This window comes from Gopherus flavomarginatus, chromosome 6 (assembly GCF_025201925.1).
Source record: "Gopherus flavomarginatus isolate rGopFla2 chromosome 6, rGopFla2.mat.asm, whole genome shotgun sequence".
NCBI classification, from domain to species: Eukaryota; Metazoa; Chordata; order Testudines; family Testudinidae; genus Gopherus; species Gopherus flavomarginatus.
In genome coordinates this window covers 64,930,498-64,955,167 of record NC_066622.1, presented here as the reverse complement: position 1 = coordinate 64,955,167, position 24,670 = coordinate 64,930,498, and the positions used below count along the sequence as shown (strand labels likewise).

General features: G+C 41.9%; 3 protein-coding genes across 9 annotated transcripts in view; 1 reads left to right on the top strand and 2 right to left on the bottom strand.

Moving 5' to 3' along the window:
* PPP3CB (protein phosphatase 3 catalytic subunit beta) overlaps positions 1 to 24,670 on the top strand; it is a 121,883-nt gene that overhangs the window by 80,480 nt on the left and 16,733 nt on the right. For 2 of the 7 annotated variants that reach the window (XM_050960193.1, XM_050960185.1), the window contains one exon: positions 9,605 to 9,988. The exons of 2 other annotated variants lie outside the window; for them this stretch is intronic. The gene's annotated coding sequence lies outside the window, so the exon portion shown is untranslated. Of the gene's footprint in view, positions 1 to 1,693; positions 1,712 to 9,460; positions 9,503 to 9,604; positions 9,989 to 20,451; positions 24,306 to 24,670 lie in introns of those variants that run through there. 3 more of the 7 variants (XM_050960184.1, XM_050960194.1, XM_050960195.1) reach the window with 3 other exon arrangements.
* Positions 1,209 to 24,670, bottom strand: part of ANXA7 (annexin A7) — a 49,854-nt gene continuing 26,392 nt past the window's right edge. Inside the window, exons 6-13 of the mRNA XM_050960221.1 lie at positions 16,853 to 16,955; positions 16,451 to 16,545; positions 12,907 to 13,020; positions 11,275 to 11,445; positions 8,520 to 8,690; positions 8,272 to 8,347; positions 2,859 to 2,971; positions 1,209 to 1,556 (exon numbers count right to left, since the gene is read on the bottom strand). Of these exons, the coding sequence (XP_050816178.1) occupies positions 1,434 to 1,556; positions 2,859 to 2,971; positions 8,272 to 8,347; positions 8,520 to 8,690; positions 11,275 to 11,445; positions 12,907 to 13,020; positions 16,451 to 16,545; positions 16,853 to 16,955 (966 nt within the window). The 3' untranslated portion in view covers positions 1,209 to 1,433. The remainder of the gene's footprint in view (positions 1,557 to 2,858; positions 2,972 to 8,271; positions 8,348 to 8,519; positions 8,691 to 11,274; positions 11,446 to 12,906; positions 13,021 to 16,450; positions 16,546 to 16,852; positions 16,956 to 24,670) is intronic.
* On the bottom strand, positions 4,759 to 7,105 carry LOC127054260 (uncharacterized). The gene is made up of 2 exons (XM_050960337.1): positions 7,042 to 7,105; positions 4,759 to 6,134 (listed from the first exon to the last, which is right to left on the bottom strand). The coding sequence occupies exon 2, from the start codon at positions 5,908 to 5,910 to the stop codon at positions 5,212 to 5,214; it is 699 nt and encodes a 232-aa protein (XP_050816294.1). The 5' UTR covers positions 5,911 to 6,134; positions 7,042 to 7,105; the 3' UTR covers positions 4,759 to 5,211.

Genomic DNA, 24,670 nt, shown 5'->3' with positions numbered 1-24,670 from the left:
CCCTAAAATGTAACACCACCACTAGCTCTCACCTTCAGCTCCCAACTAAAACCTCTCCAGCACATCATCAAAGATCTACAACCTATCTTGAAGGGCAATCCCTCACTCACAGATCTTGGGAGGCCCACAACCTGAAGCAAATACTCCCCAACAAAAACACTAATCCAGGAACCTATCCTTGCAACAAAGCCTGTTGCCAACTCTGTCCACATATCTATTGAGGGGACACCATCATAGGGTGGCTGATGTGATTAGGTCTTATCAGAGGCTCATTCACCTGCATATCTACCAAGGTGATATATGCCATCATGGGCCAGCAATGCCTCTCTGCCATGTACATTGGCCAAACTGGACAGTCTCTATGCGAAAGGATAAATGGACACAAATCAGACATCAAGAATTATAAGATTCAAAAACCAGTCAGCAAATACTTCAACCTCCCTCGTCACTTGATTACAGACCTCAGAGTTCCAATACTCCAACAAAAACCTGCAGAATTGGAATTAATTTGCAAACTGGACACCATTAAATTAGGCTTGAATGTATATGACCCATCAACTCAGTCTTTAAAGTAAAACCTATTTCCCCATGCAAATTTTTCCCCTATTGTTACTCACACCTTCTTATCAACTGTTTAATCAGGATGGCCCACTTCCAACAGTTTTTTTTCTCCTGCTAATAGCTCACCTTAACAGATTACTCTTGTTATAGTTAGTATGGCAACACCCATTTTTTTCATGGCCTCTGTGTATATATATTTTCCTGCTGTATTTTCCACTGCATGCATCTGATGAAGGGAGTTTTAGTCCATGAAAGCTTATCCTCAGATAAATTTTAGTCGCTCAGGTGCCACAAGTACTCCTCGTTCTTTTTGCTGATACAGACCAACACAGCTACCTCTCTGAAACCTAAAATGTCAAAGTGGTGTTGAGATCTGCTATGTTGCTGTTTTGAATAATTGGCTAAGCAATTTAGTACTAAAGATTCTGTTGAGACAAGTGTCCCAGGACTGTTTTAGTGAAAGGGTTTCATTCCTACAGACCTTTCAAGAAGTGCCATTGAAGTCAGTGGAACTACTCAGCTGAGCAAGGGCTGCAGAATCCTTGCAGAGAAATGATTTGTACTATAATGGTTGTTTGAAGGAAGTAATTTAATGTGGCATCTCAGCTGTATTTTCTATGGGTCAAAAATGACACTGACACTTCAGGTAAATGACAGTAGATACATCTTATTTTTATATAGTAAAGTATAAATGTGCTCTAAATTAAGGCAACCATATGTGCAAAATAAAAACTCTTAAATCATTCATAATTAAGAAGGCATATTTGGTTATGCAATATTGAAAATCATTCTTTGTTACATGCAAGGCTAGTTATTTGTCTCCCTAATAAGCTCATTACATGTCCTTCACTTTGTTAAAATGTAAATCTTTTCTATTGACCAACGATTGCCAGCAGCAACTTCCTGTAGTCACCACTTGTGTCACTTGATATCATTGTAGCCAAAGTCTTCTGGTACATCTGCGTGAACAGCTGCTTGATCTGTACAAGATCAATCTGTGTCAAAAGAAAGAGATAAGCATAAAACACTCAACAAGCAATCTGTGTCCAGTATGGGATAATTCAGTAGTGGAGTAAGAGTCCACTTGCAGTGAACCCAGACAAAACATCCATTCATTCCCTGTACCCCATAGCAGCCCAGACAATGCATGCAGAAAGGAAAAAGATGCTCTCTATGCATGACACACACTCAAGATCTGTCAAAGCTGCACCCAGCCTCCTGGCCCTCTCTGAGGTTAGATGACACTTTGGAGTCTTGCTATTGCCAACACTTCTGTAAATTGGTGAAGGCGGCTGCTTCGGCCTCTGGGAGCAAACAGACTGAAAGGCCCTCAAGTTCTCCAGTCCACTTCAACAGGAAAAGCACACCAGGGTCCCTGCCCACTGCTTCTAGATTGGTAAGTCACTTTGAAAAAGCAAGAAGCAGCAGAGTCTTACAGTGAAATACTCCTACTTTTCCCCTCTAATTGCATATCAGTGGATAAGACATGCAGGGTTAACCCACCACATCCCAACAGCCAGCCTGGGGTTCCTGATGGAGAGAATCCTCTCCAAAAGACAAAAATAACAGGAATCAAAAAGCATCTCATCCCACATGAGTGCTAGCTCCACCCCCACAAGTAGGGAAGCCTCTGCTTCCGCACGTAAAATTCAGAAACAGTGAGATAAGCTCCTTAACAACAGTCCATATTTGAAACCATTAGGAGGAAGGAGGCAGCCACCAACAAATGAGCAAGCTCAATCATTTCCTCCAACCAAACTTCGAAGAACTTACATAGAAGTGGTAAATTGATGATAAATGGAAAAGTACTAGGAGATGCAGAATTTTGCAGAAGTGAACATTGTGTGCACAGAATTTCTTTTCCTCCACAGAAATAGGCTGCAGTGCTGCTGGCCGCCAGTAGGGGTCACTGGACCCAGCAGAGCACAGCTCACAAACAGAAGACAAGGTGAGGGAGAGGGAACTGGAGGGTTTCCAGCATGCCCTGAAGTAAGGAGGCAGCGGAGTGTAAGAATATCCCAGCATCAGGTTGTTTCTCCCTCTGGATCCCATGCGCTCTGTGGTATTGGGAGGAGGGGTTGTGAGCGTCTGGCCTCCCAGCTGGGAGGTGTAGATGGAGCAGAGAAACAGGAACTGGATTGTCATAGGGGTTTCTTTAAATTTTCTACTCCTGGGGGAATTTTTATATTGTATTGTCTGTATTGTTACTGACAGACAGGTATTTTGACATAAGTTACCAAAATTTTTAAACTGCTTCCTCCTCATTTTTTGGAAAGGAGGAGGAGGAAGATTCTTACCTCACTGCGAGTGACTATAATTCTGACAAGTGTAGAATCATCTGTGCCAGCTCCTTTCATGGAATAGTAAAGTCTCTCAGCAAAAAAGGCCGGGCGATTTAGAGCACATTGCACTACAAGAAAGTGTAGTTACTGGGTTATTTCAAATAATGCATACTGCAGTCACTATTCACATGGCTGTATTTGGCAGAATTAAATAGTTGATATAGGAGATGGCAGGGCCAGCTTTAGGCCAATTCCACCGAATTGGGCCCCGCACCCAGTGAGATTCTCTTCCCTGGCGAGAGGCACCTTGTTAAATTTTTACTCACCTGGCGGCGCTCCGGGTCTTCAGCGGTGGGTCCTTCGCTTGCTCTGGGTCTTTGGCAGCACCTTGGCAGCGGGTCCTTCCGTGCCACCAAAGATCTGCAGCAAGTGGAGGACCCGACGCCGAAGACCTGGAGCGCCACCCGGTGAGTACAAGCCCCATGTGTTTTTTTTTTCCCCACTTTTTTTTTTTAATATAGTCATCTCTGCCGGGGCCCCGTCTAAACTGTTCGAATTGGGCCCTGCACTTCCTAAAGCTGGCCCTGGGAGATGGTATACATGGTATTGGGAAACAGTTCCTCTTATTGCTTTGTAATTCTTCCTCAAGCCAGACCCATGCTGGTCACAGTTCAGCAATTTTTTGTGTTGGTTAAATTCTATTATGTGCATCATCACATTTCTTTGAGGTTTGGAAACCTGACTGTTGTGTTACTGAATCTTTCAGCTTAGGCCTTACTGTCCACTGGTAAAATAATTTCATAGCCACAAGACGTGTTTAAGCTTCACTAAGCATGGATACCTTTTTACACAGCTTCGAACACAGGTTAGTAGCCCAACCATAGCTAGTTGGCCACATCATGGCTGAAATGTTACACAATGAAGACAGCCCTTTTTGACAATTAGAGAAGCCTTAATTCAATAACAAAAATCATCTAAGGAGACACTTCATTTTAAAAAACAAACTATGGGGAGTGGCTGGAGAGGGGCCTTGACCTGGTCTTGGGGTTTTCCCACTCTTTTGGCACACCTCACAAGACCGGACATACTTGGCAACGTCCTTGCCCATCCCCTCCCAGTGGAAGGACTTCCCCAACCGGTCCTTGATTCTGTTCACCCCAGCATGGCCACTGGGATGATCATGGGCTAAGCTTAAGAGCTTTTCCCTGTACTTAGTTAGAACCACCAACTGTTTTTGCGGATGCCAGTCTTTCTGGCGTCCACCAGAAAGAGTCTGCTTGCATAAAAGTCCTTGTTCTACAACAAACCGGGATTGATTAGGAGAGGCGGTGGGGTGCTCCGTGCCGCCGCCCAAGCTTTCTGAAGGCTGTCGTCTGCTTCCTGCTCAATCTGGAACTGTTCCCTTGAGGATGGGGACTTGGGCTTGGTCCCTCTGGAAGTGATGTAGGTGATGGGGTTGTTTCCGTTGCTGGTGAACCGCTCTCCGCTGGTGCACCAGGGGGTATTTTAGGCTCTGGCTGAGCCTCTTGGGTGTGGTTGTCTGCTGCTTCTGCCAGTTCAGGCTCGCTGGCGCCCTCTGGCGTTCGGGTTGAAGATGGATTTGCAAGCACTGTCGTCAGTGCTGGCAACAGTTCTGGTGCTGGCTGTTTTTCCAGTTCCTGGTCTGGGACTGGAGTCACTGTGGCTGTTTCAGTTGTTGGCATGGGATCCGGGTCGACTACCTCTGTCTGGGTCTCTGGTAACACAGACGGGGCCCCTGTGGACAGCTCAGGAACAGGAATGGGTCTGGAAGCTTGCCTGGTTTGGCTACGTGTAACCATTCCCACTCTCTTGGCCCGCTTCACCTGGTTGGCCAAATCTTCCCCCAGTAGCATGGGGTTGGAATAATTGTCATAGACTGCAAAAAGTCCACATTCCTGACCAGCCTTTGTACTGGACAGGCAGTTCAGCTGTAGGCAAGTCTACAGCTTGTGACATGAAGTGGTAAATTGTCACTTGGGCCTTTGGGTTGATGAATTTGGGGTCGACGAAGGATTGGTGGATAGCTGACACTTGTGCCCCCATGTCTCTCCACGCAGTAACCTTCTTTCCGCCCACTCTCAAAATTTCCCTTCGCTCCAAGGGTATTTGAGAGGCATCTGGGCCTGGGGATCTTTGGTGTGATGGTGGTGTAATGAACTGCACTCGGTTGGGGTTCTTTGGGCGGTTGGCCTTTATATGTCCCAGTTCATTACACTTGAAGCATCTTCCAGCTGACTGGTCACTGGGTCAAGGTGGGTTACTGGAGACTGGTGAGGTGGAAGAATAGGGCGTCTGTGGCTTTCCTTGGGTTGTAGGTGGGGTCTTTGGCTGCCCTCGGTTGTAGGGTTTATTGTCGGTGGTGCCCCCTGGGGTATTCGCTCCCCTTGACAGTAGGTTTTTTCTTTTCTGCCACTTCCATCCATTTGGCTCCAATCTCCCGCGCCTCCATTACTGTTTTGGGCTTCCCATCTAGGATGTACTTTTCTATTTCCTCAGGAACACCATCTAAGAACTGCTCCATTTGTATCAGGTGGTGCAGCTTGTCCAGATTGTTAACCTTTGTTCCTGATATCCAGGCTTCATAATTCTTTGCAATGTGGTAGGCGTGTCGGGGGAATGACACATCTGGTTTCCATTTTAGGGCTCTGAACCGCTGACCGGCATGTTCAGGTGTTATCCCCATTCTGTATCTGGCCTTGGTTTGAAAAAGTTTATGATCGTTCATTTTCTCCTTAGGCATTTCAGCTGCCACCTCTGCTAAGGGTCCACTGAGCAGTGGCCTCAATTCTACCGTGTACTGGTCTTCAGAGATGCTGTACCCAAGGCAGGCTCTTTCAAAATTTTCTAAGAAGGCCTCAGTGTCATCACCTGCCTTGTAGGTGGGAAATTTCTTGTGCTGCGGAATCATTATTGGCGAAGGGTTGTTAGGATTGGCTGGGTTCTGTTGCTTAGCCTTTTCTAATTCCAGGGCCTGCCGGTGGGTTTCCCTCAGGAGTTCCAACTCTCTCCTGTGGGTAGCCTCTTTTTCTCTTTCCCTTAGCTCCATCTCTTTTTGTTTTATTTCTAGTTCTTGTATTTTTTTTCCATATCTCGCTTGTGCTCTGCGTCTTTGATTTGTGCCTCTGCCGCCATTTTTGCCTTAGAAGTCATGGTTCCTGTTTTCTTGTGCTGGGGTGCCCTCTGCTGGTTTACTGTCTGAATTACTGTTCCTCTGATGCCTGCTCTGTTGCTAAGCAACAGAGTCTTTCTAACAAGCCTTCCCAAATAAAACTAGAACAAAAGGAAAACCTTCATTTGCATTTGTGTTCTGCTGGTGTTGTTGACTCACAGCTGGAATTCTATTGTCTAACAAAAGACCCCTGTTAAACTTAGTGGCCCTTGCCTGAGGCCATTTCTATGCACAGCCAGACAGAGCAAGGGGGAAAAAATTCTCTGGCTGTAGGTTTCAAAAAAACAAACCCTTCTCTCTGCTTACAAGCAGCTAACAGAGAAAAGAAAATGAATAATTTTACTGGCTTTTGGATTCTACTCTTTCCCACACGCTGCACACCATGTCAAGTATATAATTCCCAATTCTGGACCTTAGCGTCCAAAATATGGGTACTAGCATGAATTCCCCTAAGCTTAATTACCAGCTTAGGTCTGATATGCTGCCACCAATCAGGAATGTTTAGGGCCTGATACCCTCTGGTCCCCCCAAAACCTTCCCAGGGGACCCCAAGACCCAGATTCCTTAAGTCTCACAACAAAGGGAAATAAGCCATTCCCTCCCCGCTCCTTCCCGCACTGGGAACACTAGGAGATCGCCTGATTCAACTTTTTGAATCACCACACCGAGAGGAGTGTTATCTTCCCCCTCACCCAGAGACAATACAAGTTGCGTGAATATAACACAAAGAGAAAATTTATCCTTCCCTTCTCCCCACCAGTTCCCTTGAACCTTAACTAGGAGGAAAAAAATTAAACAGGTCTTAAAAGCAAAACTTTTAATAAAGAAAGAAAAAGTAAAAGGTTTATCTCCGCACTTTAGATGGTAAAAAGTTACAGGGTCTTTCAACTTATAAACAATAGAAAGAAACTTTCTCCAGCAGAAACACAATTTAAGCTACTTCCAGCAAGTACACATATGTAAATGAAAAAAAAAATTAAAAGACTATGACCGCCTTTTCTTACTCACAATTCTGAATAGATAAGAGACTGTAGCAGGGAGATTGGCAGAAACCTGGTTGCATCTCTAGTCCCGTCCAGGACCCAGAGAGAACAAAGGCAAACCCAAAACCCACAAACAAAGGCTTCCCTCCACAAGATTTGAAAGTATCTTGTCTCCTGATTGGTCCTCTGGTCAGGTGTTTGCAGGTCACTGTTTGTTAACCCTTTATAGGTGAAAGAGACATTAACCCTTAGCTATCTGTTTATGACAAGCTACCACTTTAAACCCTATTTAAAAGTGACACCTGCTCTTGAAAACACTTTAGTCTTCTGTTAAGAAGAATTGTTTAGAGTAGATCTGAGCATTGTGATACAAATTAACATTAAGTACAATGTTCAGTAAACCTGTTCGATGAAGATACAAAGTTAATTCAGAATGAGGGGAACTGAAAAGAGTTAAATATGCCTTAACTGGATTTAGTTTGGAGAAAGCCAGCTTGTTTCAAGTTGAGCTCACTGTACTTGAATTATAATCAAAATAAAAGTTCAACTTCTAGTCAAGACTTAGAAAACTTCTATTTTGGCAAGTTCTGGGGGTAATAATATAGAAAGCGAATACCTCAAGTCATTTCAAAACACTTATGACAAGTCATAGATTGCCAAGTTCCATTGTCTCTTATCTAGCTCTTAGGGCTGTCAAACGATTAAAAACATAATTGTGATTAGTTGCTGTTTTAATCCCAGTGTTAAATAATAGAATACCAATTTAAATGTATTATAAAAAATTTTTTAATGTTTTTCTACATTTTCAAATATTGATTTCAATTACAACACAATACTAAATGTACACTGCTCACTTTATGTTGTTTACTAATAATAATTGCACAATAGTATTTTTAAAAGCAGTGAAGAATCCTGTGGCACCTTATAGACTAACAGACATTTTCGAGCATGAGCTTTCGTGGGTGAATACCCACTTCGTCAGATGCATCTGACGAAGTGGGTATTCACCCACGAAAGCTCATGCTCCAAAACGTCTGTCAGTCTATAAGGTGCCACAGGATTCTTTGCTGCTTTTACAGATCCAGACTAACACGGCTACCCCTCTGATATTATTGTGTGATTAATCATGACTTTTTAAATCTACTTGATTTGTTTTGCATTAATTGCATGTATTAACTGTGATTGACAGCCCTACTAGCTTTACCTCTCCAATTAGTCATAAATACCCTCTTTAAAAGAAAGAAAAGTCTCTTACCAATGGTCTTCAAGCCATTTTCTACATTTCCAGAAAACTCCCGGCCAATGCTGCTTAACAGATCACGATTGGCAATCTGCACATAAAAGTTAAAGGGATTAGGAGGGTTTGTTTTTTTAAAACGTGAGAATGGAGCCAAATTCAGTTCTGGCATATGCAGACCAAACTCATTTAAAGTTAATGGCATTTCACCTGTTTTTACCTCAGGGCTGAACTTAGTTCATAATCTTTAATAGACAAATTTCTACCTTAGAATATGTTTCAACTGTAGCTTTTAGCTGGGGGAAACTTCTAGTTGCCAGAATCATGTTAAAGCAAGACTCATCCGTTCCAAGTTTCCCTTCACCAGCTTGGTAGAGGCGCTGAGCATCTTCCTGAGCTTTTTGGTAGTTCACTGATTGATTCTCATCCCGATTGCCCTGCAAGTGAAGACATTAGGTGCTCCATCAGTAACACAACATTTTCTGTTCCTTACCACATCTTACAGCCTTGCCAAATGGTTGTCATCTTCAAACAGTAAACTAGAATTGGTAAAGGATTCTTATGACAGCTGTTTCCCGATAAGCCTCACTTGTTTTTGGAGGCAGGATTGGATTGTGCACCAGTTAAATGAGGGGACTGGGAGTCAACTCCAAGCCTATCACCCAGCTCTGTCACAGGACCAGCTGTGTGACCCCTGAATCTTTTTTGTACTCCTTTGTAAAAGGAGAACAATTCTTACCTTTATTCACCTTTGCTGCAGAGGTGAGAGCCTCAATTATTTGTAAAGTGCTTTGAGATCCTCAGATGAAAAGTCCTATAGAAGTACCAAGTATTATGCATATTGTAATGCATGGACAGTGCTACAAATCTGTCCGCTCAGACAGTGAGCTCATGACTGTTCTGCAATAGTTCTTTGAAAAGGAGCAAGGCTACGGCATATTGGAATTCTGAATTCAAGAGTACTTCAGGCTCTTCAGTTATTAGAAATGGAAGATAATGTATACTCACTGTATCCTGAAAGGAAGTAGGTATTAAATGCCTTCTAGCTGCCTCTGATGGACAGACAGACACAGTCTGTTGTCAGTTTCCTGCCACATCAACTTAACAGCTGTGCTTTTAAGTAGCAGTTTGAAAACATGCCTTTCCATTTACAGTGATTTCTTGTAAGCTGAACATAGTATGATAGCCTGACACTCTTACTCTGCAGAGTACAACTTAAAAACCTTACATCATCTGGGTCAACAGCTCTGTAAGTTGAAATTATCTCATGTTTTTAGCCCCTGTGGCTTCCTGATACTTAAATTAAACAGAAAACAAGGGCTAAGTTTTCACTTAATTTTTTTGTTTCTAGCTCTGCTGGTTGCAAAGAGCCTTCTGAACGTGAACGAATGCATTGTTTTACTGAGTATGCATGCAGCCTGAAATAATAGCAATAAAAGGCACGATCCGATACCATTCTTCACAGGATGGCGTTGACTCTTGAAGCATAATGACTGACTGAGAAAAGATCTGAGGTAGATTTTTAGCACAAACAGAACACACATTAATATCTAATTTTAGGCAGTGTGGTGGGGGTACCAGCAAAAGGTAATTTCTGAAGATGCTATTTCCAAACTACTTTTTTATGCCTTACATGAACTAACATCTATATAAGTTATATAATGTGCAGATGACCACTAGCTATCAGAATGTGTTAGATATATCAAAATAATAAAAACTCACCATTACAAGCTTCTCTGGAATTTGCCTTTTTGACTTTACAGAGGCAGGCAATAAAAATCCCCAGAAAATATTTGTGGTAATTAATGCCACAGCTCTCACAAAGGTTGATACACTCAAGAGAACCTCAAAGTAGAAATGTCATGGAAGTTTAAGTAACTGTAAAATGGTGAGACTCAAAAAGAAAGGCATTTACAGTCAGAAGAGGTGGGGAGAGATGTCACAGTATTTAAGACTTTATGGAACTACAAATGAAACAAGGGAAACATCACTTCCATCAACTAAATGGGAGAATGCATTCCCCACATTTTCATGTCCCACAAAATGCAGCTCTGCTCAGAATACAGGCTACCACAGAACATGGCTCCTGGTTTACAGCCAATTGGGGGTCAGATATATGCCAGATTTTATAACTTGTAGTGCTTCACCATGTTTAAAATCTATTTTAAAAGGATATGGAGGCTAACAACACTGAAAAACTGGACAGTATAACAGTCCCATACATAGATGACATACTATAGGCAGGCTCCATGATCCAGCTGAGTTCAAGGGTAGCTGCACTATCTGCATAGAACAGTTCGATCTGAGAAGGGGAAGACGAGTGGGGAACTAAAGGAGGGGAAGTGAGTTTTGAGCTGAATGTCCTGCTTAGCATACGCCCATGGATTCTCGCAAGTCTTCTATATATTAAGACATATATATTAAGACATCTATTGTGTTAGGAGACAGGTTTCTGAAACTCAGGTTTCAGCACTTGATTCCCACGATGTGTTAAACCATGGTTTGGTCTTACACTGTAAGAGGGACTGCACCCTCCTGGAACCACGTTCTTGAATGATGGTAAAAGTCCCCGGGCTCCAGCATAGTTCTGAAGTACTGTTACACCATGGTGTGTTCCCATCTAGACTGCAAGGCCAAACTGATTTAAGTGTGTTTTTTGGGATGGCTACAGTGCTGTAGCTGGATCACTCAACTCAGTAGGGATTCCTGGGTAGACAGGATGAGACCATATGTTGTCATTCTCCTATAAAGACATAGACCAGTGCCACATAACTTCTTACAGAAGCAGGCTCTGATTAGGCATACACATTTTGATGATCTCTCAGTCATACTCTTCAAGCTATAAAAACAGGTGAATTTTTAAAAAAACAATGTTTGTTTACTGTAAGCATCTGATACGGAGCTATAACTCCACTCACCAGTCTGTTCTGTAATAAATGCATGAAATGTATGCAGCAAGAGGTCCTTACACCTTTGGTTTACCAAAAAATTCACCAGTCAAAAAAATGCCCTACGGCTCACCTGGCACATAGATACAAGTAATCGTTCAAAGTGTCCTGAGGTATCTGCTCTGATATCCTGTTCAATGTCTCTTCCAAATTCTGTTTTGTAAGTCCTGACTATGTCTCGAATTTCCTGGTTCGTCCTTGTACAAAGAATCTCAATCAACACTCTTTCCTGAGTGCCAGCTCCCTATAGGCAGAGAAGGAGAAAATATTGCTGCAACAAAGCACACTTACCCTTCTTTACAATTTTCTGTGATACTCTAAAACCAACTGTTACAATCAGTCATTTATTACATTTTGAAACTGTTTTAGTATTATCTAAATTGTAAAAGCAGCATTTGTCCCTCCTTTCTGAAAATTCTAAATCCTCTCTGATCTCATTACTTAAAATGTAAGGTATGGGGTTGGTTTTATTTTGTTTTTTAAACAACTGGAGTGTTGAGAAACTACTAACAGAGGGCATGAACAATGAGCTGAGGCATAGCCAGTTAGAGAAAAGGAAAATTTTAGAAAGGAAATAAAGATACTTAAACATAAAAATGTAGGGCTGCAAGGGACCTTGAGATGTAATCTAGTCCCATTCCCCTGTGCTGAGGCAGAACCAAGTAAACCTATACCACCCTGACAATTGTTTGTCTAATCTGTTCTTAAAACTCTCCAGTGATGGGATTCCACATCCTTCCTTAGAAGCCTATTCTAGTGCTTAACTAGCCTTAAAAGTTGGAAGGTTTTTCTTAATATCTACCTAAATTTCCCTTGCTGCAGATTAAGCCTGTTACTTTTGTCCTAAAATTTGACTACCTTATTTTATATTGCGAACTAACAACTCCCTTCTAATAGCAGTTTGAAACAAAGTAATGACTTATCAAAGCACTATTAGAAAAATAATGTATCTGGATCCTATTCTGCTCAGTTTACAAGTAGTTCTCCATTCCAAATTTAGCCTCTCCTCCTATATCTGGCATAAGCGAGAGCTTCATTAATACACCCCTTTTTAATATATACCAAAAAAAAAAATTATACAGCAAATTGTGCTGCGCCAGGCCTTCCTGTCACGGTTACCCTTATAATCCTTCTGCCTTTTAAAAAAAATAAATAAAGACTGTAGGCACTTCAAGGCAGGGGCCATCTCCTGTTGTTTTTAGGGAGCTTATCACAATGGGGGGGATGGGGTCTGATCTAACTGGAATATGTAGGCCCTGCTGTAGTATAAATAAGAGTAAGTCAAGGATGTCTTACACCTGCTCTAAAGGAGGTCTTAGTGAATCGTACCCCATATTCTGTAGAAATTTGTAGCTTTTGAAACCTCATCAGTATAAAAACATTTTATATATACACACACAATTGACATTTTTACCATTCATTCATAGACATGATGTACTTAATTATTTCTGCCAACCCACTGTTCACTCATAGCTGGGCTATGTGGGTTCTGATACTAGTTTCCAGTAGAGCCCACAATGTGCTAGCCATGGGGTTGGCAACCTTTGGGAAGTGGTGTGCCAAGTCTTCATTAATTTAAAGTTTTACATACCAGTAAAAGGTTTCGCATGCCAGATTTGTCAGGAATTACTAAAACTGCAAAACTGTCATGTCCCGTAACATAGGAGGTGTCTAATTTAGTGTTTTATTCATGATAAAATTATACCTTCATTGCATGACGTAAACTCCAGGCATCATAATAGGTAGGTGGCATGAACAAGGCTAATATCAGTTCTTCCATGTTTCCACTTAGTTCAGACTTCAGATCTTTAATTAAATCCTGTCCAGTTACAAATACAAGTATGAGATTAGAGTACAAATATGTAGTACATGAACAGTGTGGTAATTAGGAAGGGGCTGAAGAGGCAGTATCCAGATCTTCAGATTTGCTAGAGGTTATAGGTTTGGGTTAGGGTTCAGATGATCACTCTAGGCATCAATACTGTTTATTCGACTGCTGTAAACTACTAAGCAATCTTTGCAAGATTTCAGACCAAAAAAGCAGAAGTCTCACAATATTAGTTGATTTTTCAAGATTTCCATTATTTTAGCTAATGAAAAGGTTGTGGCATCCACTGTTTCTGAGAGAACCAGAAAATAGGCCCATTTGAATTTTAGATCCAGAATTCAAACATAAGTCCTCCTCCCACAAAATTCGAAAGGGGTTTGGATTAAAGGTTCTGCTTTTGGCCAATCTCTAACTGTGGTGACAAAGTTCCTCCTCTACCTTGGTGGGTCCTGTGCTTATTTGGCAGATTTGCTCACCTCAGTGATCTTTCCCACAGTCTGGGTCAACTTCTCCTGTGTCTGATCAGGAGTTGGGAGGCTTTGGGGGAACCCAGGCCCACCCTCAACTCCAGGTTCCAGCCCAGGGCCCTGTGGATTGCAGCTGTCTATAGTGCCTCTTGTAACAGCTGCATGACAGCTACACCTCCCTGGGCTACTTCCCCATGGCCTCCTCCAAACACCTTCTTTATCCTCAACACAGGACCTTCCTCCTGGTGTCTGATAACGCTTGTACTCCTTAGTCCTCCAGCAGCACAGCCTCTCAGTCTCAGCTGCTTGTGCCTCTTGCTCCCAGCTCCTCACACGCACTTACTCTCCTCTGGCTTCCCCCTCCCTGACTGCAGTGAGCTTCTTTTTAAACCCAGGTGCCCTGATTACTCTAGTGCAGCCCCTGCTCTGGTGACTCAGGGAACAGAAAACTACTCATCCAGTGACCAGTATATTTGCCCTCTACCAGACTCCTGTACCCCAGTGGCCCTGGGTCTGTTACACTGTATATTTTGATTATGTACTAAAAATAAGCAAGTCAAGGTATATCACATCCACCACTTTCCCCATAGTTTTAAACATACTGACTACAACTACTTTCCCCTCCTGAATTAATTAGTATCAGAGGGGTAGCCATGTTAGTCTGTATTCACAAAAACAAGGATACCGGTGGCACCTTAAAGACTAATAGATGCATCTGAAAAAGTGGGTTTTTTACCCATGAAAGCTTATGCCTAAATAAATCTGTTAGTCTTTATGGTGCCAGCGGACTCCTCGTTGAATTAACTAGGTTTCACTCATTGATAGCTGTGGGGTCATAATTGTTCTAATTCTCCAACTGCCCACAGAATCTTTTAGGAAAAACAGGGTAGGTAAAATCTTAATCTCAACCATAAGACATGTAGAAAACGTGTATTTTATTTTAAGGAAAAAACACACACTTGGGCCTTCTTTATGTATCAAAAGACAAAAAAGGGCACTGACCCAATTTTCTTTTCCTGGGCATGTCATCTTTTAAAGTTTTCTACACACGGAGGCCTAGCTGTTTCAGACTATGCTGCTGCAACACCTGCCTCCAAATTGTGATCAACAGGGATGCTGTTGCTGACAAAGCATGATACCTAGCAGTCATGTGACAGACTCATACCTAGGGACCTCCCCACCACCAGACTTGAGGGCACATAACAAAAATGAAGATAGATCTCCTTTCTTTCTCTCAGAGTGGCATAGCAACATGACCCAGGAGAGCTAATCTTTTCGAAGTCCTGTCCATACTGCTAGCTTCTCCCACACTCTTTTTAGTCTCAGTTGGGGGGGGGGGGGGGGGCCAGGGCAAGTGTCTCACTTAGTGTAGCTACAGCACCTAGGCACAACAGGGTTTCAGTCTTGGTTGTGGCTTCTAGGCACTGCCAGAGCACAGAAGTAATTTTAAAAGAACATTTTTATAGATATAACATGGATATTCTTGCCCTATTTTTAAATTACAAATATTTCAAGCAATAATATTTCTGGCTAGATTTTCCTGAGAGACATTGGCATGAAGGTAATATTTTAGCAGTTACAATACTTGCCCATTTTTAGGATCTAAACTCTTCAAAATTTCCAGTGTGGTTTCTTTTTCCCCACCATCCCCCAAAGCTTTTGTTCTCATCTTTCCCCGGAGACACTATCACTAAAATAATAATATGGAGTTAGGTGTCATGTGATGCAGCACAGTAGCTAAATGAGTTCTCAGCAGACTCCTGAAGAATTCCACATTTCAAGTCCCACGCTTCCTTTTTTGAGTGCAAAAATCAGAGAAAGTGGCAAGAATGTCTAAACTTCTTTGATCACCAGAAAAGGCCAATTCCACCAAAGCAGATATGGAAACTTTGCACCCTGTTTCCTGGAACTGAAAGAAGATGGGTCATGACGAACAAATTAGCTGCCAGGAGTGTGCAAAATGGAGAGAGCAGAGTTTAATTAATAGATAGATAGATAGATAGATAGATATGTATTTACCACTTGTTCAGTGACAAGGTGCACTACCACAACTGTATCAGACTGGTCTTATAATCAGGACACAGTGCAAAGGTTAGTCACCAACTAAATGTTTTATTATTTTATTTCATTTCATCTCCTGTCCTCAGAGCTCAAATTTTCTTTTAAAATGTTATCTAAATCTAACCATAGTTCTCCAATGAAGCTTAGAGCGTAGACTATGTTAGTTTCAACTTTAATCTGAGTAAACCAAATTACTTCACTTGGTTTACTCATATTAAAGTTGAAATGAACATAGTCTAACACTTGTTTGAGTGTAACAGTTTTACAGAGTTTGCTTATACCATAAATTACTGTGTATAACTCAGATCCTGTTCCACCTATAGTAGGTTATATTCCATGGTCAATTCCTGAAGTCTTTATATGTGGCAAAACTCTATGTACTTCAGTAGCAGTTTTGCCTGAGTAAGGACTTTAGAGTTTAGACCCCAGTCTCTCTAACTGCATGTAAATAGTTTGTCTTCCATAGAACACTCTACATTGATTCTTGTTGAATGTTGCACCATTGGTTTCCGAGTGTCTTTCCAATTAATCAAGATCCCATCCCATATGTTAATATTACCTGTCAAAGTATTTCTGATGTCTTCCACCTAGGTATAGTTTGAATTTCATTATGTTCTGCCCTTCAAATAATTAACAAAAATAAAGGAAACTTAATGTTTGGTCCTGGAAAGACACTGCTTGAAAAAATTCCACCAATTGTCAGGGCTGTACTGAAGTTCTAGGAGCTACTGGTAGAACAAGGAATGTAGCTAAGTGTACACAGAAATTTTAAAAACAAAAATCAGGCGCACTGTACCTGGGACTAAAATACCATTACACACAACCAAGTTTGCTAGTGTTATTGTATCACTGCCAATTTCTTTATTGGTTAGAAGAGTAACCAATGAACATACCTTGCCATACATAGTCTTGAAAGCTGCCTTGATTTTTTGCCTTTGATCACTGGAGCGATTGGACACAACATTAATGATAGCCTGCTCATCCGTTCCTAGGAAATAAAAAGGCAATTTCTTACAAGAAAGTATAAACATAATCCTCCAAAACTGTTCATTTTACAATTTTAGAGTTTTAACAAATACAGTGCATATTTTTATACATACATATACAAAAAATAAAAAATGTTGGCCAATATATATGCTTAACATATACAGTTTTCAAAAACACCAACTGAGAATTAGAAGTCTGAAAACTTTTAACCCAAGATCTATACAAGAAAAGAAAAGAAAAATGCCTTTAACTTTTTGGCTAATAAACATGAACCCTGTAGTAATCACTAAATAAAGATCTTGTCTTACCAAATCCCTTCATAGCCTTGCGCAGTATTTCTGCATCCCTCCCAGCATCAAAGTTGGGCGCAGCTCGAATTGTGCCCTGAGTACTTTGAGTCATTGCTGCAGGCTAAGAATGAACAAATTATGCATTACCAGCCAGTTTACACAATGCAAAGTACTAATTTAATGTAGTGTTAAACTTTACAGTTAATATTTCAGAGAGAGATGCAAGGAACTTGTCTTAAGTTTTACCACACACTCCCTGAGAGAGGAACAACCTCTTAACAGAGTTAGGAAGGCATTTTATCGCAATGAACAGTCTTGATCCACTAATGCCAAATTAACACTGTTTTGCACAGTTGCATTGCTGAGGATGTATTCTGGATGCAAACTCAGTGACTAGTTCTTTCCAACACATGTTGCTGATCTCTAGGGAGCATTCTGGATGTAGCACTTTCACTGAAATCACTGGGCTTTCCAAACAGACCATATGCAGAATACTGAAGAAAGCTGCTGTGTAGGTAAAAGACGACTGTAACTCTCCTTTTTGCATAGACAGAGTTTCCAAAAAGCAAGCTATTAGAGGGCAGGTCCTTTCACAAGTACAGAGCCTAAGTAGCTGGCCTGTGCACTGGGGATTCTGCAGGGGCTTGATAGAAAGGAATCCTCCTCTCAAAGCACATTGCATCTGTGCTACTGATTCCCTTCTCTGGCCACGTTAACCACCATTCAATCCACAAAATGGTGGATCCACTACCCCTGTTCTAGTCCTTCCCTGGCCCACTCCAACTTGTCCCAAAGCACACTGGTAGTCCAAACAGAGCTGTGCGCCATGCTGTGCAGTCCCCACACATGCTTCCCCTGCACAAGACAAATGATTGCACCAATTCCACTGCATCTTTGCACCACTATGCTCACATGGGTGGGGAATGCACAAGGTATCTGCCGCCATCAAAGGAAAATCATGGCTTCTTGCAGACACCACCACTACCTCTGTGGAGAAAGAAGTGGTTCAGGACTATTTAGAAAAGCTGGGTGAGCACAAGTCCATGGGGCCAGATGCACTACATCCAAGGGTGCTAAAGGAGCTGGCACATGTGATTGCAGAGCCATTGGCCATTATCTTTGAAAACTCATGGTGATCGGGGGAGGTCCCGGATGACTCGAAAAAGGCCAATGTAGAGCCCATCTTTAAAAAAGGGAAGAAAGAGGATCCGGGGAACTACAGGCCAGGCAGCCTCACCTCAGTCCCTGGAAAAATCATGGAGCAGATTCTCAAGGAATCAATTCTGAAGCACTTAGAGGAGAGGAAAGTGATCAAGAACAGTCAGCATGGATTCACCAAGAGCAAGTCATGCCTGACTAACCTAATTGCCTTCTATGACGAGATAACTGACTCTGTGGATATGGGGAAAGCAGTGGATGAACACATTCCTTGACTTTAGCAAAGCTTTTAATATGGTCTCCCACAGTATTCTTGCTGGCAAGTTAAAGAAATATGGGCTGGATGAATGGACTGTAAGGTGGATAGAAAGCTGGCTAGATTGTTGGGCTCAACGGGTAGTGATCAATGGCTTCAGGTCTAGTTGGCAGCCGGTATCAAGTGGAATGCCCCAAGGGTTGGCCTTAGGGCCGGTTTTGTTCAATATCTTCATTAATGATCTGGAGGATGGCGTGGACTGCACCCTCAGCAAGTTTGCAGATTACATTAAATTGGGAGGAGTGGTACATATGCTGGAGGGTAGGGATAGGATACAGAGGGACCTAGACAAATTAGAGGATTGGGCCAAAAGAAATCTGATGAGGTTCAACAAGGACAAGTGCAGGGTCCTGCACTTAGGACAGAAGAATCCCATGCACTGCTACAGACTAGGGACCGAATGGCTAGGCAGCAGTTCTGCAGAAAATGACCTAGGAATTACAGTGGACGAGAAGCTGGATATAAGTCAACAGTGTGCCCTTGTTGCCAAGAAGGCTAACAGCATTTTGGGCTGTATAAGTAGGGATCTACTGGCAATGCCAAGAGACGTGATCATTCCCCTCTATTGGACATTGGTGAGGCCTCATCTGGAGTACTGTGTCCAGTTTTGGGCCCCACACTACAAGAAGGATGTGGAATAATTGGACAGAGTCCAGCAAAGGGCAACAAAAATTATTAGGGGGCTGGAGCACATGACTTATGAGGAGAAGCTGAGGGAACTGGGATTGTTTAGTCTGCAGAAGAGAAGAATTAGGGGGGATTTGATAGCTGCTTTCAACTACCTGAAAGGGGGTTCCAAAGAGGATGGATCTAGACTGTTCTCAGTGATACCAGATGACAGAACAAGGAGTAATGGTCTCAAGTTGCAGTGGAGGTGGTTTAGGTTGGATATTAGGAAAAACTTTTTCACTAGGAGGGTGGTGAAGCACTGGAATGGGTTACCTAGGGAGGTGATGGAATCTCCTTCCTTAGAGGTTTTTAAGGTCAGGATGGACAAAGCCCTGACTGGGATGATTTAGTTGGGGATTGGTCGTGCTTTGAGCAGGGGGTAGGACTAGATGATCTCCTGAGGTCCCTTCCAACCCTGATATTCTATGATTCTATTATTACAATTTACTGTAAAAGTGTGAAGCTTCCTGACAAAATATCCAACTTCTTTCAAAAATACTGACTATAAAATATGCTAACTTTGCATTCTTTGAAAGAGTGGCTAATTATGATAAATGGTGCCGGGTAATGATCAAGACACCTAGTGATCCATGCTAGTAAAGAACCCAAGTCCGCCTATAGGATTGGTTTGTTCTTTATGTTTTACATGCAGTACTAAGGAAACTGCAAGGGTTTCTGTGGTGTTACTGTCAGTGTACCTTAGTTGTTATGAAGGAATAATCTCAGCATGTAGAGCCCTGCATGCATGCTACCTGAAAATATACACGGGCATCTGTTTCGGTTGCATGGAACAGTGCCCTACTAAGTATCTATCTGTGGGATTTACTAAGCAATATGTTTATATGGCACTTGTAATAAAAACAATCCAAAGGAAACCAGCTTAATTGTTACTATCTCTGGTGCACAACTACCATACACAGGTCTCTTAAATAAGCAGGCAGTTTTTAATGTATACAATAGTCAACTGAGCATCCTTAGAAACTTATGTAATCAAGCAGCTAAAACAAAATGGGTGAACGTCACAAAGGCGCTCTGCCCCCATAATACCCCTAAATAGGGATTTGAGTGTGGAAAAACACACGTGACATGACTGCATAGTGGAGGGGGAAAGAGAGATGGAGTCTCCATATCCTATGCATGTCAAGAGAGAACACTCCACACCTGCTTTGATTTTGATGATAAGGATAGTGTCCACTGGATCTATACTTACATGGATCCAGTGACTGGGAACCTCTGCATAGGGTGCAGTGATCCTTCCTCCAGGCTATAGGCCTGAGTATTGGCCCCCAAGAGAGCAGAGCTACAGCCCTGCAGCTAGCCTCTGGCTTGGGGTGAGTAACTTTCATACTTTCACACCCCCATCCCAGACTTTATGCAAGATAATGTCTTTACAGAGGAATCAGGAATTGCATTATCTGTGCTTGCTTTGATGTACTTCTGGCCTTAATCTTTCTCAATATTTTTTAATCTGCAGTTAGAATAGTATGTTGCCGATGGTGACCAGATGACAAGAACAAAATATCGGGACACATGCGGGAGAGGGAGGCCACAGCTGAAGCAAAAAAAAAACAAAAAAAAAAAACGGAGTGCAAACTATCGGGACAAATGGCCTCCCGACCATACATCGGTCAGGACACGGGACAAAACTAATTATCGGGACAGCCCCAATTTTATCAGGACGTCCAGACACCCTAATGTTGCCAGTTTGCATTGTAAGGAATATGTCATCTAAACAAACATCTCTGGCCTTAAAAATAAAGTCAGAGAGCCTATAACCCCCAAACACATATATAAAATGATTGACACATCTGGTTGAGTCTAATATTAAAGTGTGGGTGCATCCAAAGAAAAACCATCATTTTGCAGCATCTTAAAAAAAGCTTCCAAACTAAAAGAAAGTTGTATGGTAAGTGAAAAATCAAAGGAAAACGATTGTGAAGTAATACCTATATTAACCTATATTATAACTATATTCCACTGTCCTCCCTATTCTAGTCTGGGTGTATTTTCAATTAGTGTGTTTCATGTTATTTTCCATAGTCCCTTGGGGCACAGATTAATGAAGAAATTTGTCATATATTATTCTCATGCTGCTAGAAAGATGTTTTGAGACTCCATGCTGCTTACATCATTTACTTTGTATTATGCTCCAAACCACCTTTTAACAAAATGATGGTCCAGATGTTTCAGTACAAAGACATACAGACTTGGGACTAAACACTTATTGTGTCAAAAGGCAGCTACTAGTCTTATGGTGTTTTTTCATGCACACAGGTTCAATTAATCAGATTTTTAAAGAATGTTGTTTTCCAAATAATTCTTTAAAATTCTGTTCTCATCAGTAGGATTTGATAGTTCATTCTAAATTCTCAGGGAAAGAGGAAAGCCTCACATGTAGTTAAAAATTCATTATGATGTAACTCCTAAACTTTTGCTTGATTTATTTTCAAAGGCTGTTGAAAACCTGAAAAGGATTCAGAAAAAAGAGTGACTAAAATTAGAGGTCTGGATAATGTGGCTTACAATAAAAGGCTTATGAAGCTCTATCTATTTAGCTGCTCAAAGAGAAAATTATGAGGTGACTCAATCACTGTCTATAAGTACTTATATGGGGAAAAGATTCTGATAGAAGAAGACTCTACTCTAGTAAAGGCATAACAAGAACAAATGATGGGAAACTGAAACTAGATAAATTAAAGTGAGACGAAAGTGCAGATTTCTAAATTAAGGTACTTAATCACTGGAACAGCTTACCAAGAGATGTAGTAGTTTCCATCACTTGAAGTCTTTAAATCTATATTGGATGTCTTTCTAATTATGTTCTAGCTCTACCACAAACTATGGCCTTGATGAAGGAATTAATGGATGAAAGTCTGTATCCTGTGTTACACAGGTCAAACGAGATGTCCATAAGGGTTTCTTCTTCTGGCCTTAAAATCTGTGAACATTTATAATCCTATTGTTCAGAGCTTCATTAAATATTAGCATGGTGCAGAATTTACAGTCAGATTATAAATCTGGTCATTAAATTGCCAATGCTTTGTTTTTCTGTTCTAAATATTACCATATAACCTAAGAGCCAGTTGTCTGAATAATGTTATGTATGTAACCATGTCCAACCACATGGACATGGTTATATACATAACATTCCCCTCATTCTCATTTGTTGTGTCATGTTTATAATCTAGTTTGTAAATTCTTCAGGGCAGGTACTTTGTCTAACAAACTGTCCTGCGAGACACCACGTACACCTTTGGTCTTGGTACAAATAAGCTAGAAAAGAAGTTTTTAAAATAGCATTAAAGCATGGGTTTGATTGTAGTCACTTGCTAAAGGCATAAAGCCACTTCTAGTTTCAAAGTCATCCATCCCTCCAGGATGGCAGATATGGCCCGCTCACTAATCGATGACACTTAGTACCACTGCAAAAAGACAGCTACTGTCAAAACCCTGGCTTGGAGATTATTTGGGTACCTATTTCATATTACATATACATATTCATATACATATACACACACACACACACACACACACACCCTCTACCCCGACATAATGTGGTCCTCGGGAGCCAAAAAATCTGACCGTGTTATAGGTGAGGCTGCGTTATATCAGGGTGGGGAGAGGAACCGCTCCCCGCCCCAGCTCACCTCCGCTCTGCCTCCACCTCCTCCCTGAGCATGCCACTGCCACTTTGCTTCTCCCTCCCAGGCTTGCTGCGCCAATCAGCTGTTTGCCCAGCAAGTCTGGAAGGGAGGGGGAGAGAAGCGGAGCGGCAGTGGCACGCTCAAGGGAGGAGGCGGAGATGAGCTGGAGCGGTTCTTCTGTGCCCCCTGTTACTTGCTGAGGCCCTCCCTGGGGCTCCCCCGCCCCAGCTCACCTCCGTTCTGCCTCCTCCCATGAGTATGCCGCAGCTCTGCTTCTCTCCCTTCCCTCCCAGGCTTGCTGTACCAATCAGCTGTTTGGCCCAGCAAGCCTGGAAGGGGGGGGAGAGAAGCTGAGCTGAGCAGCGTGCTCGTGGGAGGAGGCGGCGGAGCGGAGATGAGCAGTTCCTCTGCACACATACCCCTTGCTGCTGCTGCTGCTGCTGCCGCCCCCCTGCCCCAGCTCACCTCCACTTCCCACGAGTGTGCCGCAGCTCCGCTTCTCCTCCCTCTCAGGCTTGCCGTGCCAAACAGCTGATTGGTGCAGCAAGCCTGGGGGGGAGGAGAAGCGGAGCTGTGGCACACTTGTGGGAGGAGGTGAAGCGGAGGTGAGCTGGGGTGAGGGGGCCCCGGGGAGGGCCACAGCAAATAACGGGCAGGCGCAGAGGAACCACTTGTGGTAAAAGGAATTCGGATATAACGAAGTAAAGCAGCCCCGTCCCCTGGAGTGCTGCTTTACCGTGTTATATCCGAATTCACGTTATATCGGACCGCATTATATTCAGGTAGAGGTATAGTATTTTGTATATGGCTTAGACAAGATTTGTTTAACTCCTGTTATAATAGACATCAAATCTCTTTTCTATCCCTCTCTTCAATTTAAGTATTAAAATCTTTATTAAAAAAATAAGCACTTGCTTTATATTGCTGAAATTCTATTTATGACAAACTGCTGTTGTGCATATCACGTGGAACATCAAAGCAAATTGCACCACAGGTTTACCTTAAAAAAGATGCAGATTTTTTAAATTATTATAAGTAGTAAGTTAAAAAAACACTTCTTAAGTACTGTTTTTAGAATTTTGAAACATACCATTCCAATTATTTTTATGTTAGGATTATTATTGCTTTTTGAAAAACACTTAATGGAAAAAACTGCTCACTGCACTAGGTTTCTGATAGAAATAAATTTTAAAAAGAGGCTCAAACTAAGTGATCGATAATAAGGTCAACTTAAACAGCAGGTGTAGCTAAATTTGCATTTTGTTTTCCCACAAATTACCACAATCTGTTTTTGTTTTTGTTTTTTGCCCACCCAATTCTGCCTGCTATTATGACAGTGGATCCTGCAGGACTCTATCTCAGACTATCTTTTGTACAAGTTTTTTTCTTTCCCCTGCATTGCGTATAATAATAACACTATAAATTATTTCAATTGCCCAGCTGTGCTATATTGTATTATTGGCAGTGCAAATGGTAAAACCATGAACAAAAAAGTGTTTTTCCATTGAAGGAAAGTTAGCTATTTTCAAGACTGTTTGACAAAGTAGAACAAAATTTATACCTCTCATACCAGCCAAACTTTCCCCAAAAGGTGTATTAGTTAAACTGATTACAAGTAACTGATGTGATAGCGGATTTTGACACATTCTGTAACTGGAAATAAGAAGCCATTCATTTTGAAAACTTTCAGTCAAATTCTCATCACAGTGAAGTCAGTGGCAACACTGACCAAGATCGGACCTTTATACCCAAAAAAAGGGAAGGTCAGGCATGTGCTATTCAAAAATAGAATTAGACACATACTGCAGTATTTGGTAACATAGTAATACTCAGGATTGCAAAGCGAATCTGCTTTACATGTTTCCTTCACACTCAATGCGTTTGAGTATACAGGACTGTATCCTCTCATAACAGTTCTTCTGATATCATGTTGCACATAACACAAAGGGTTATTACTGAACAGACTGTAACACTGCCTGCAGAATTACTGCCAACATCTCCCCTTCTCTGCCCACCACCCACCCATCCAGAACTATTGTAAAGAGACAG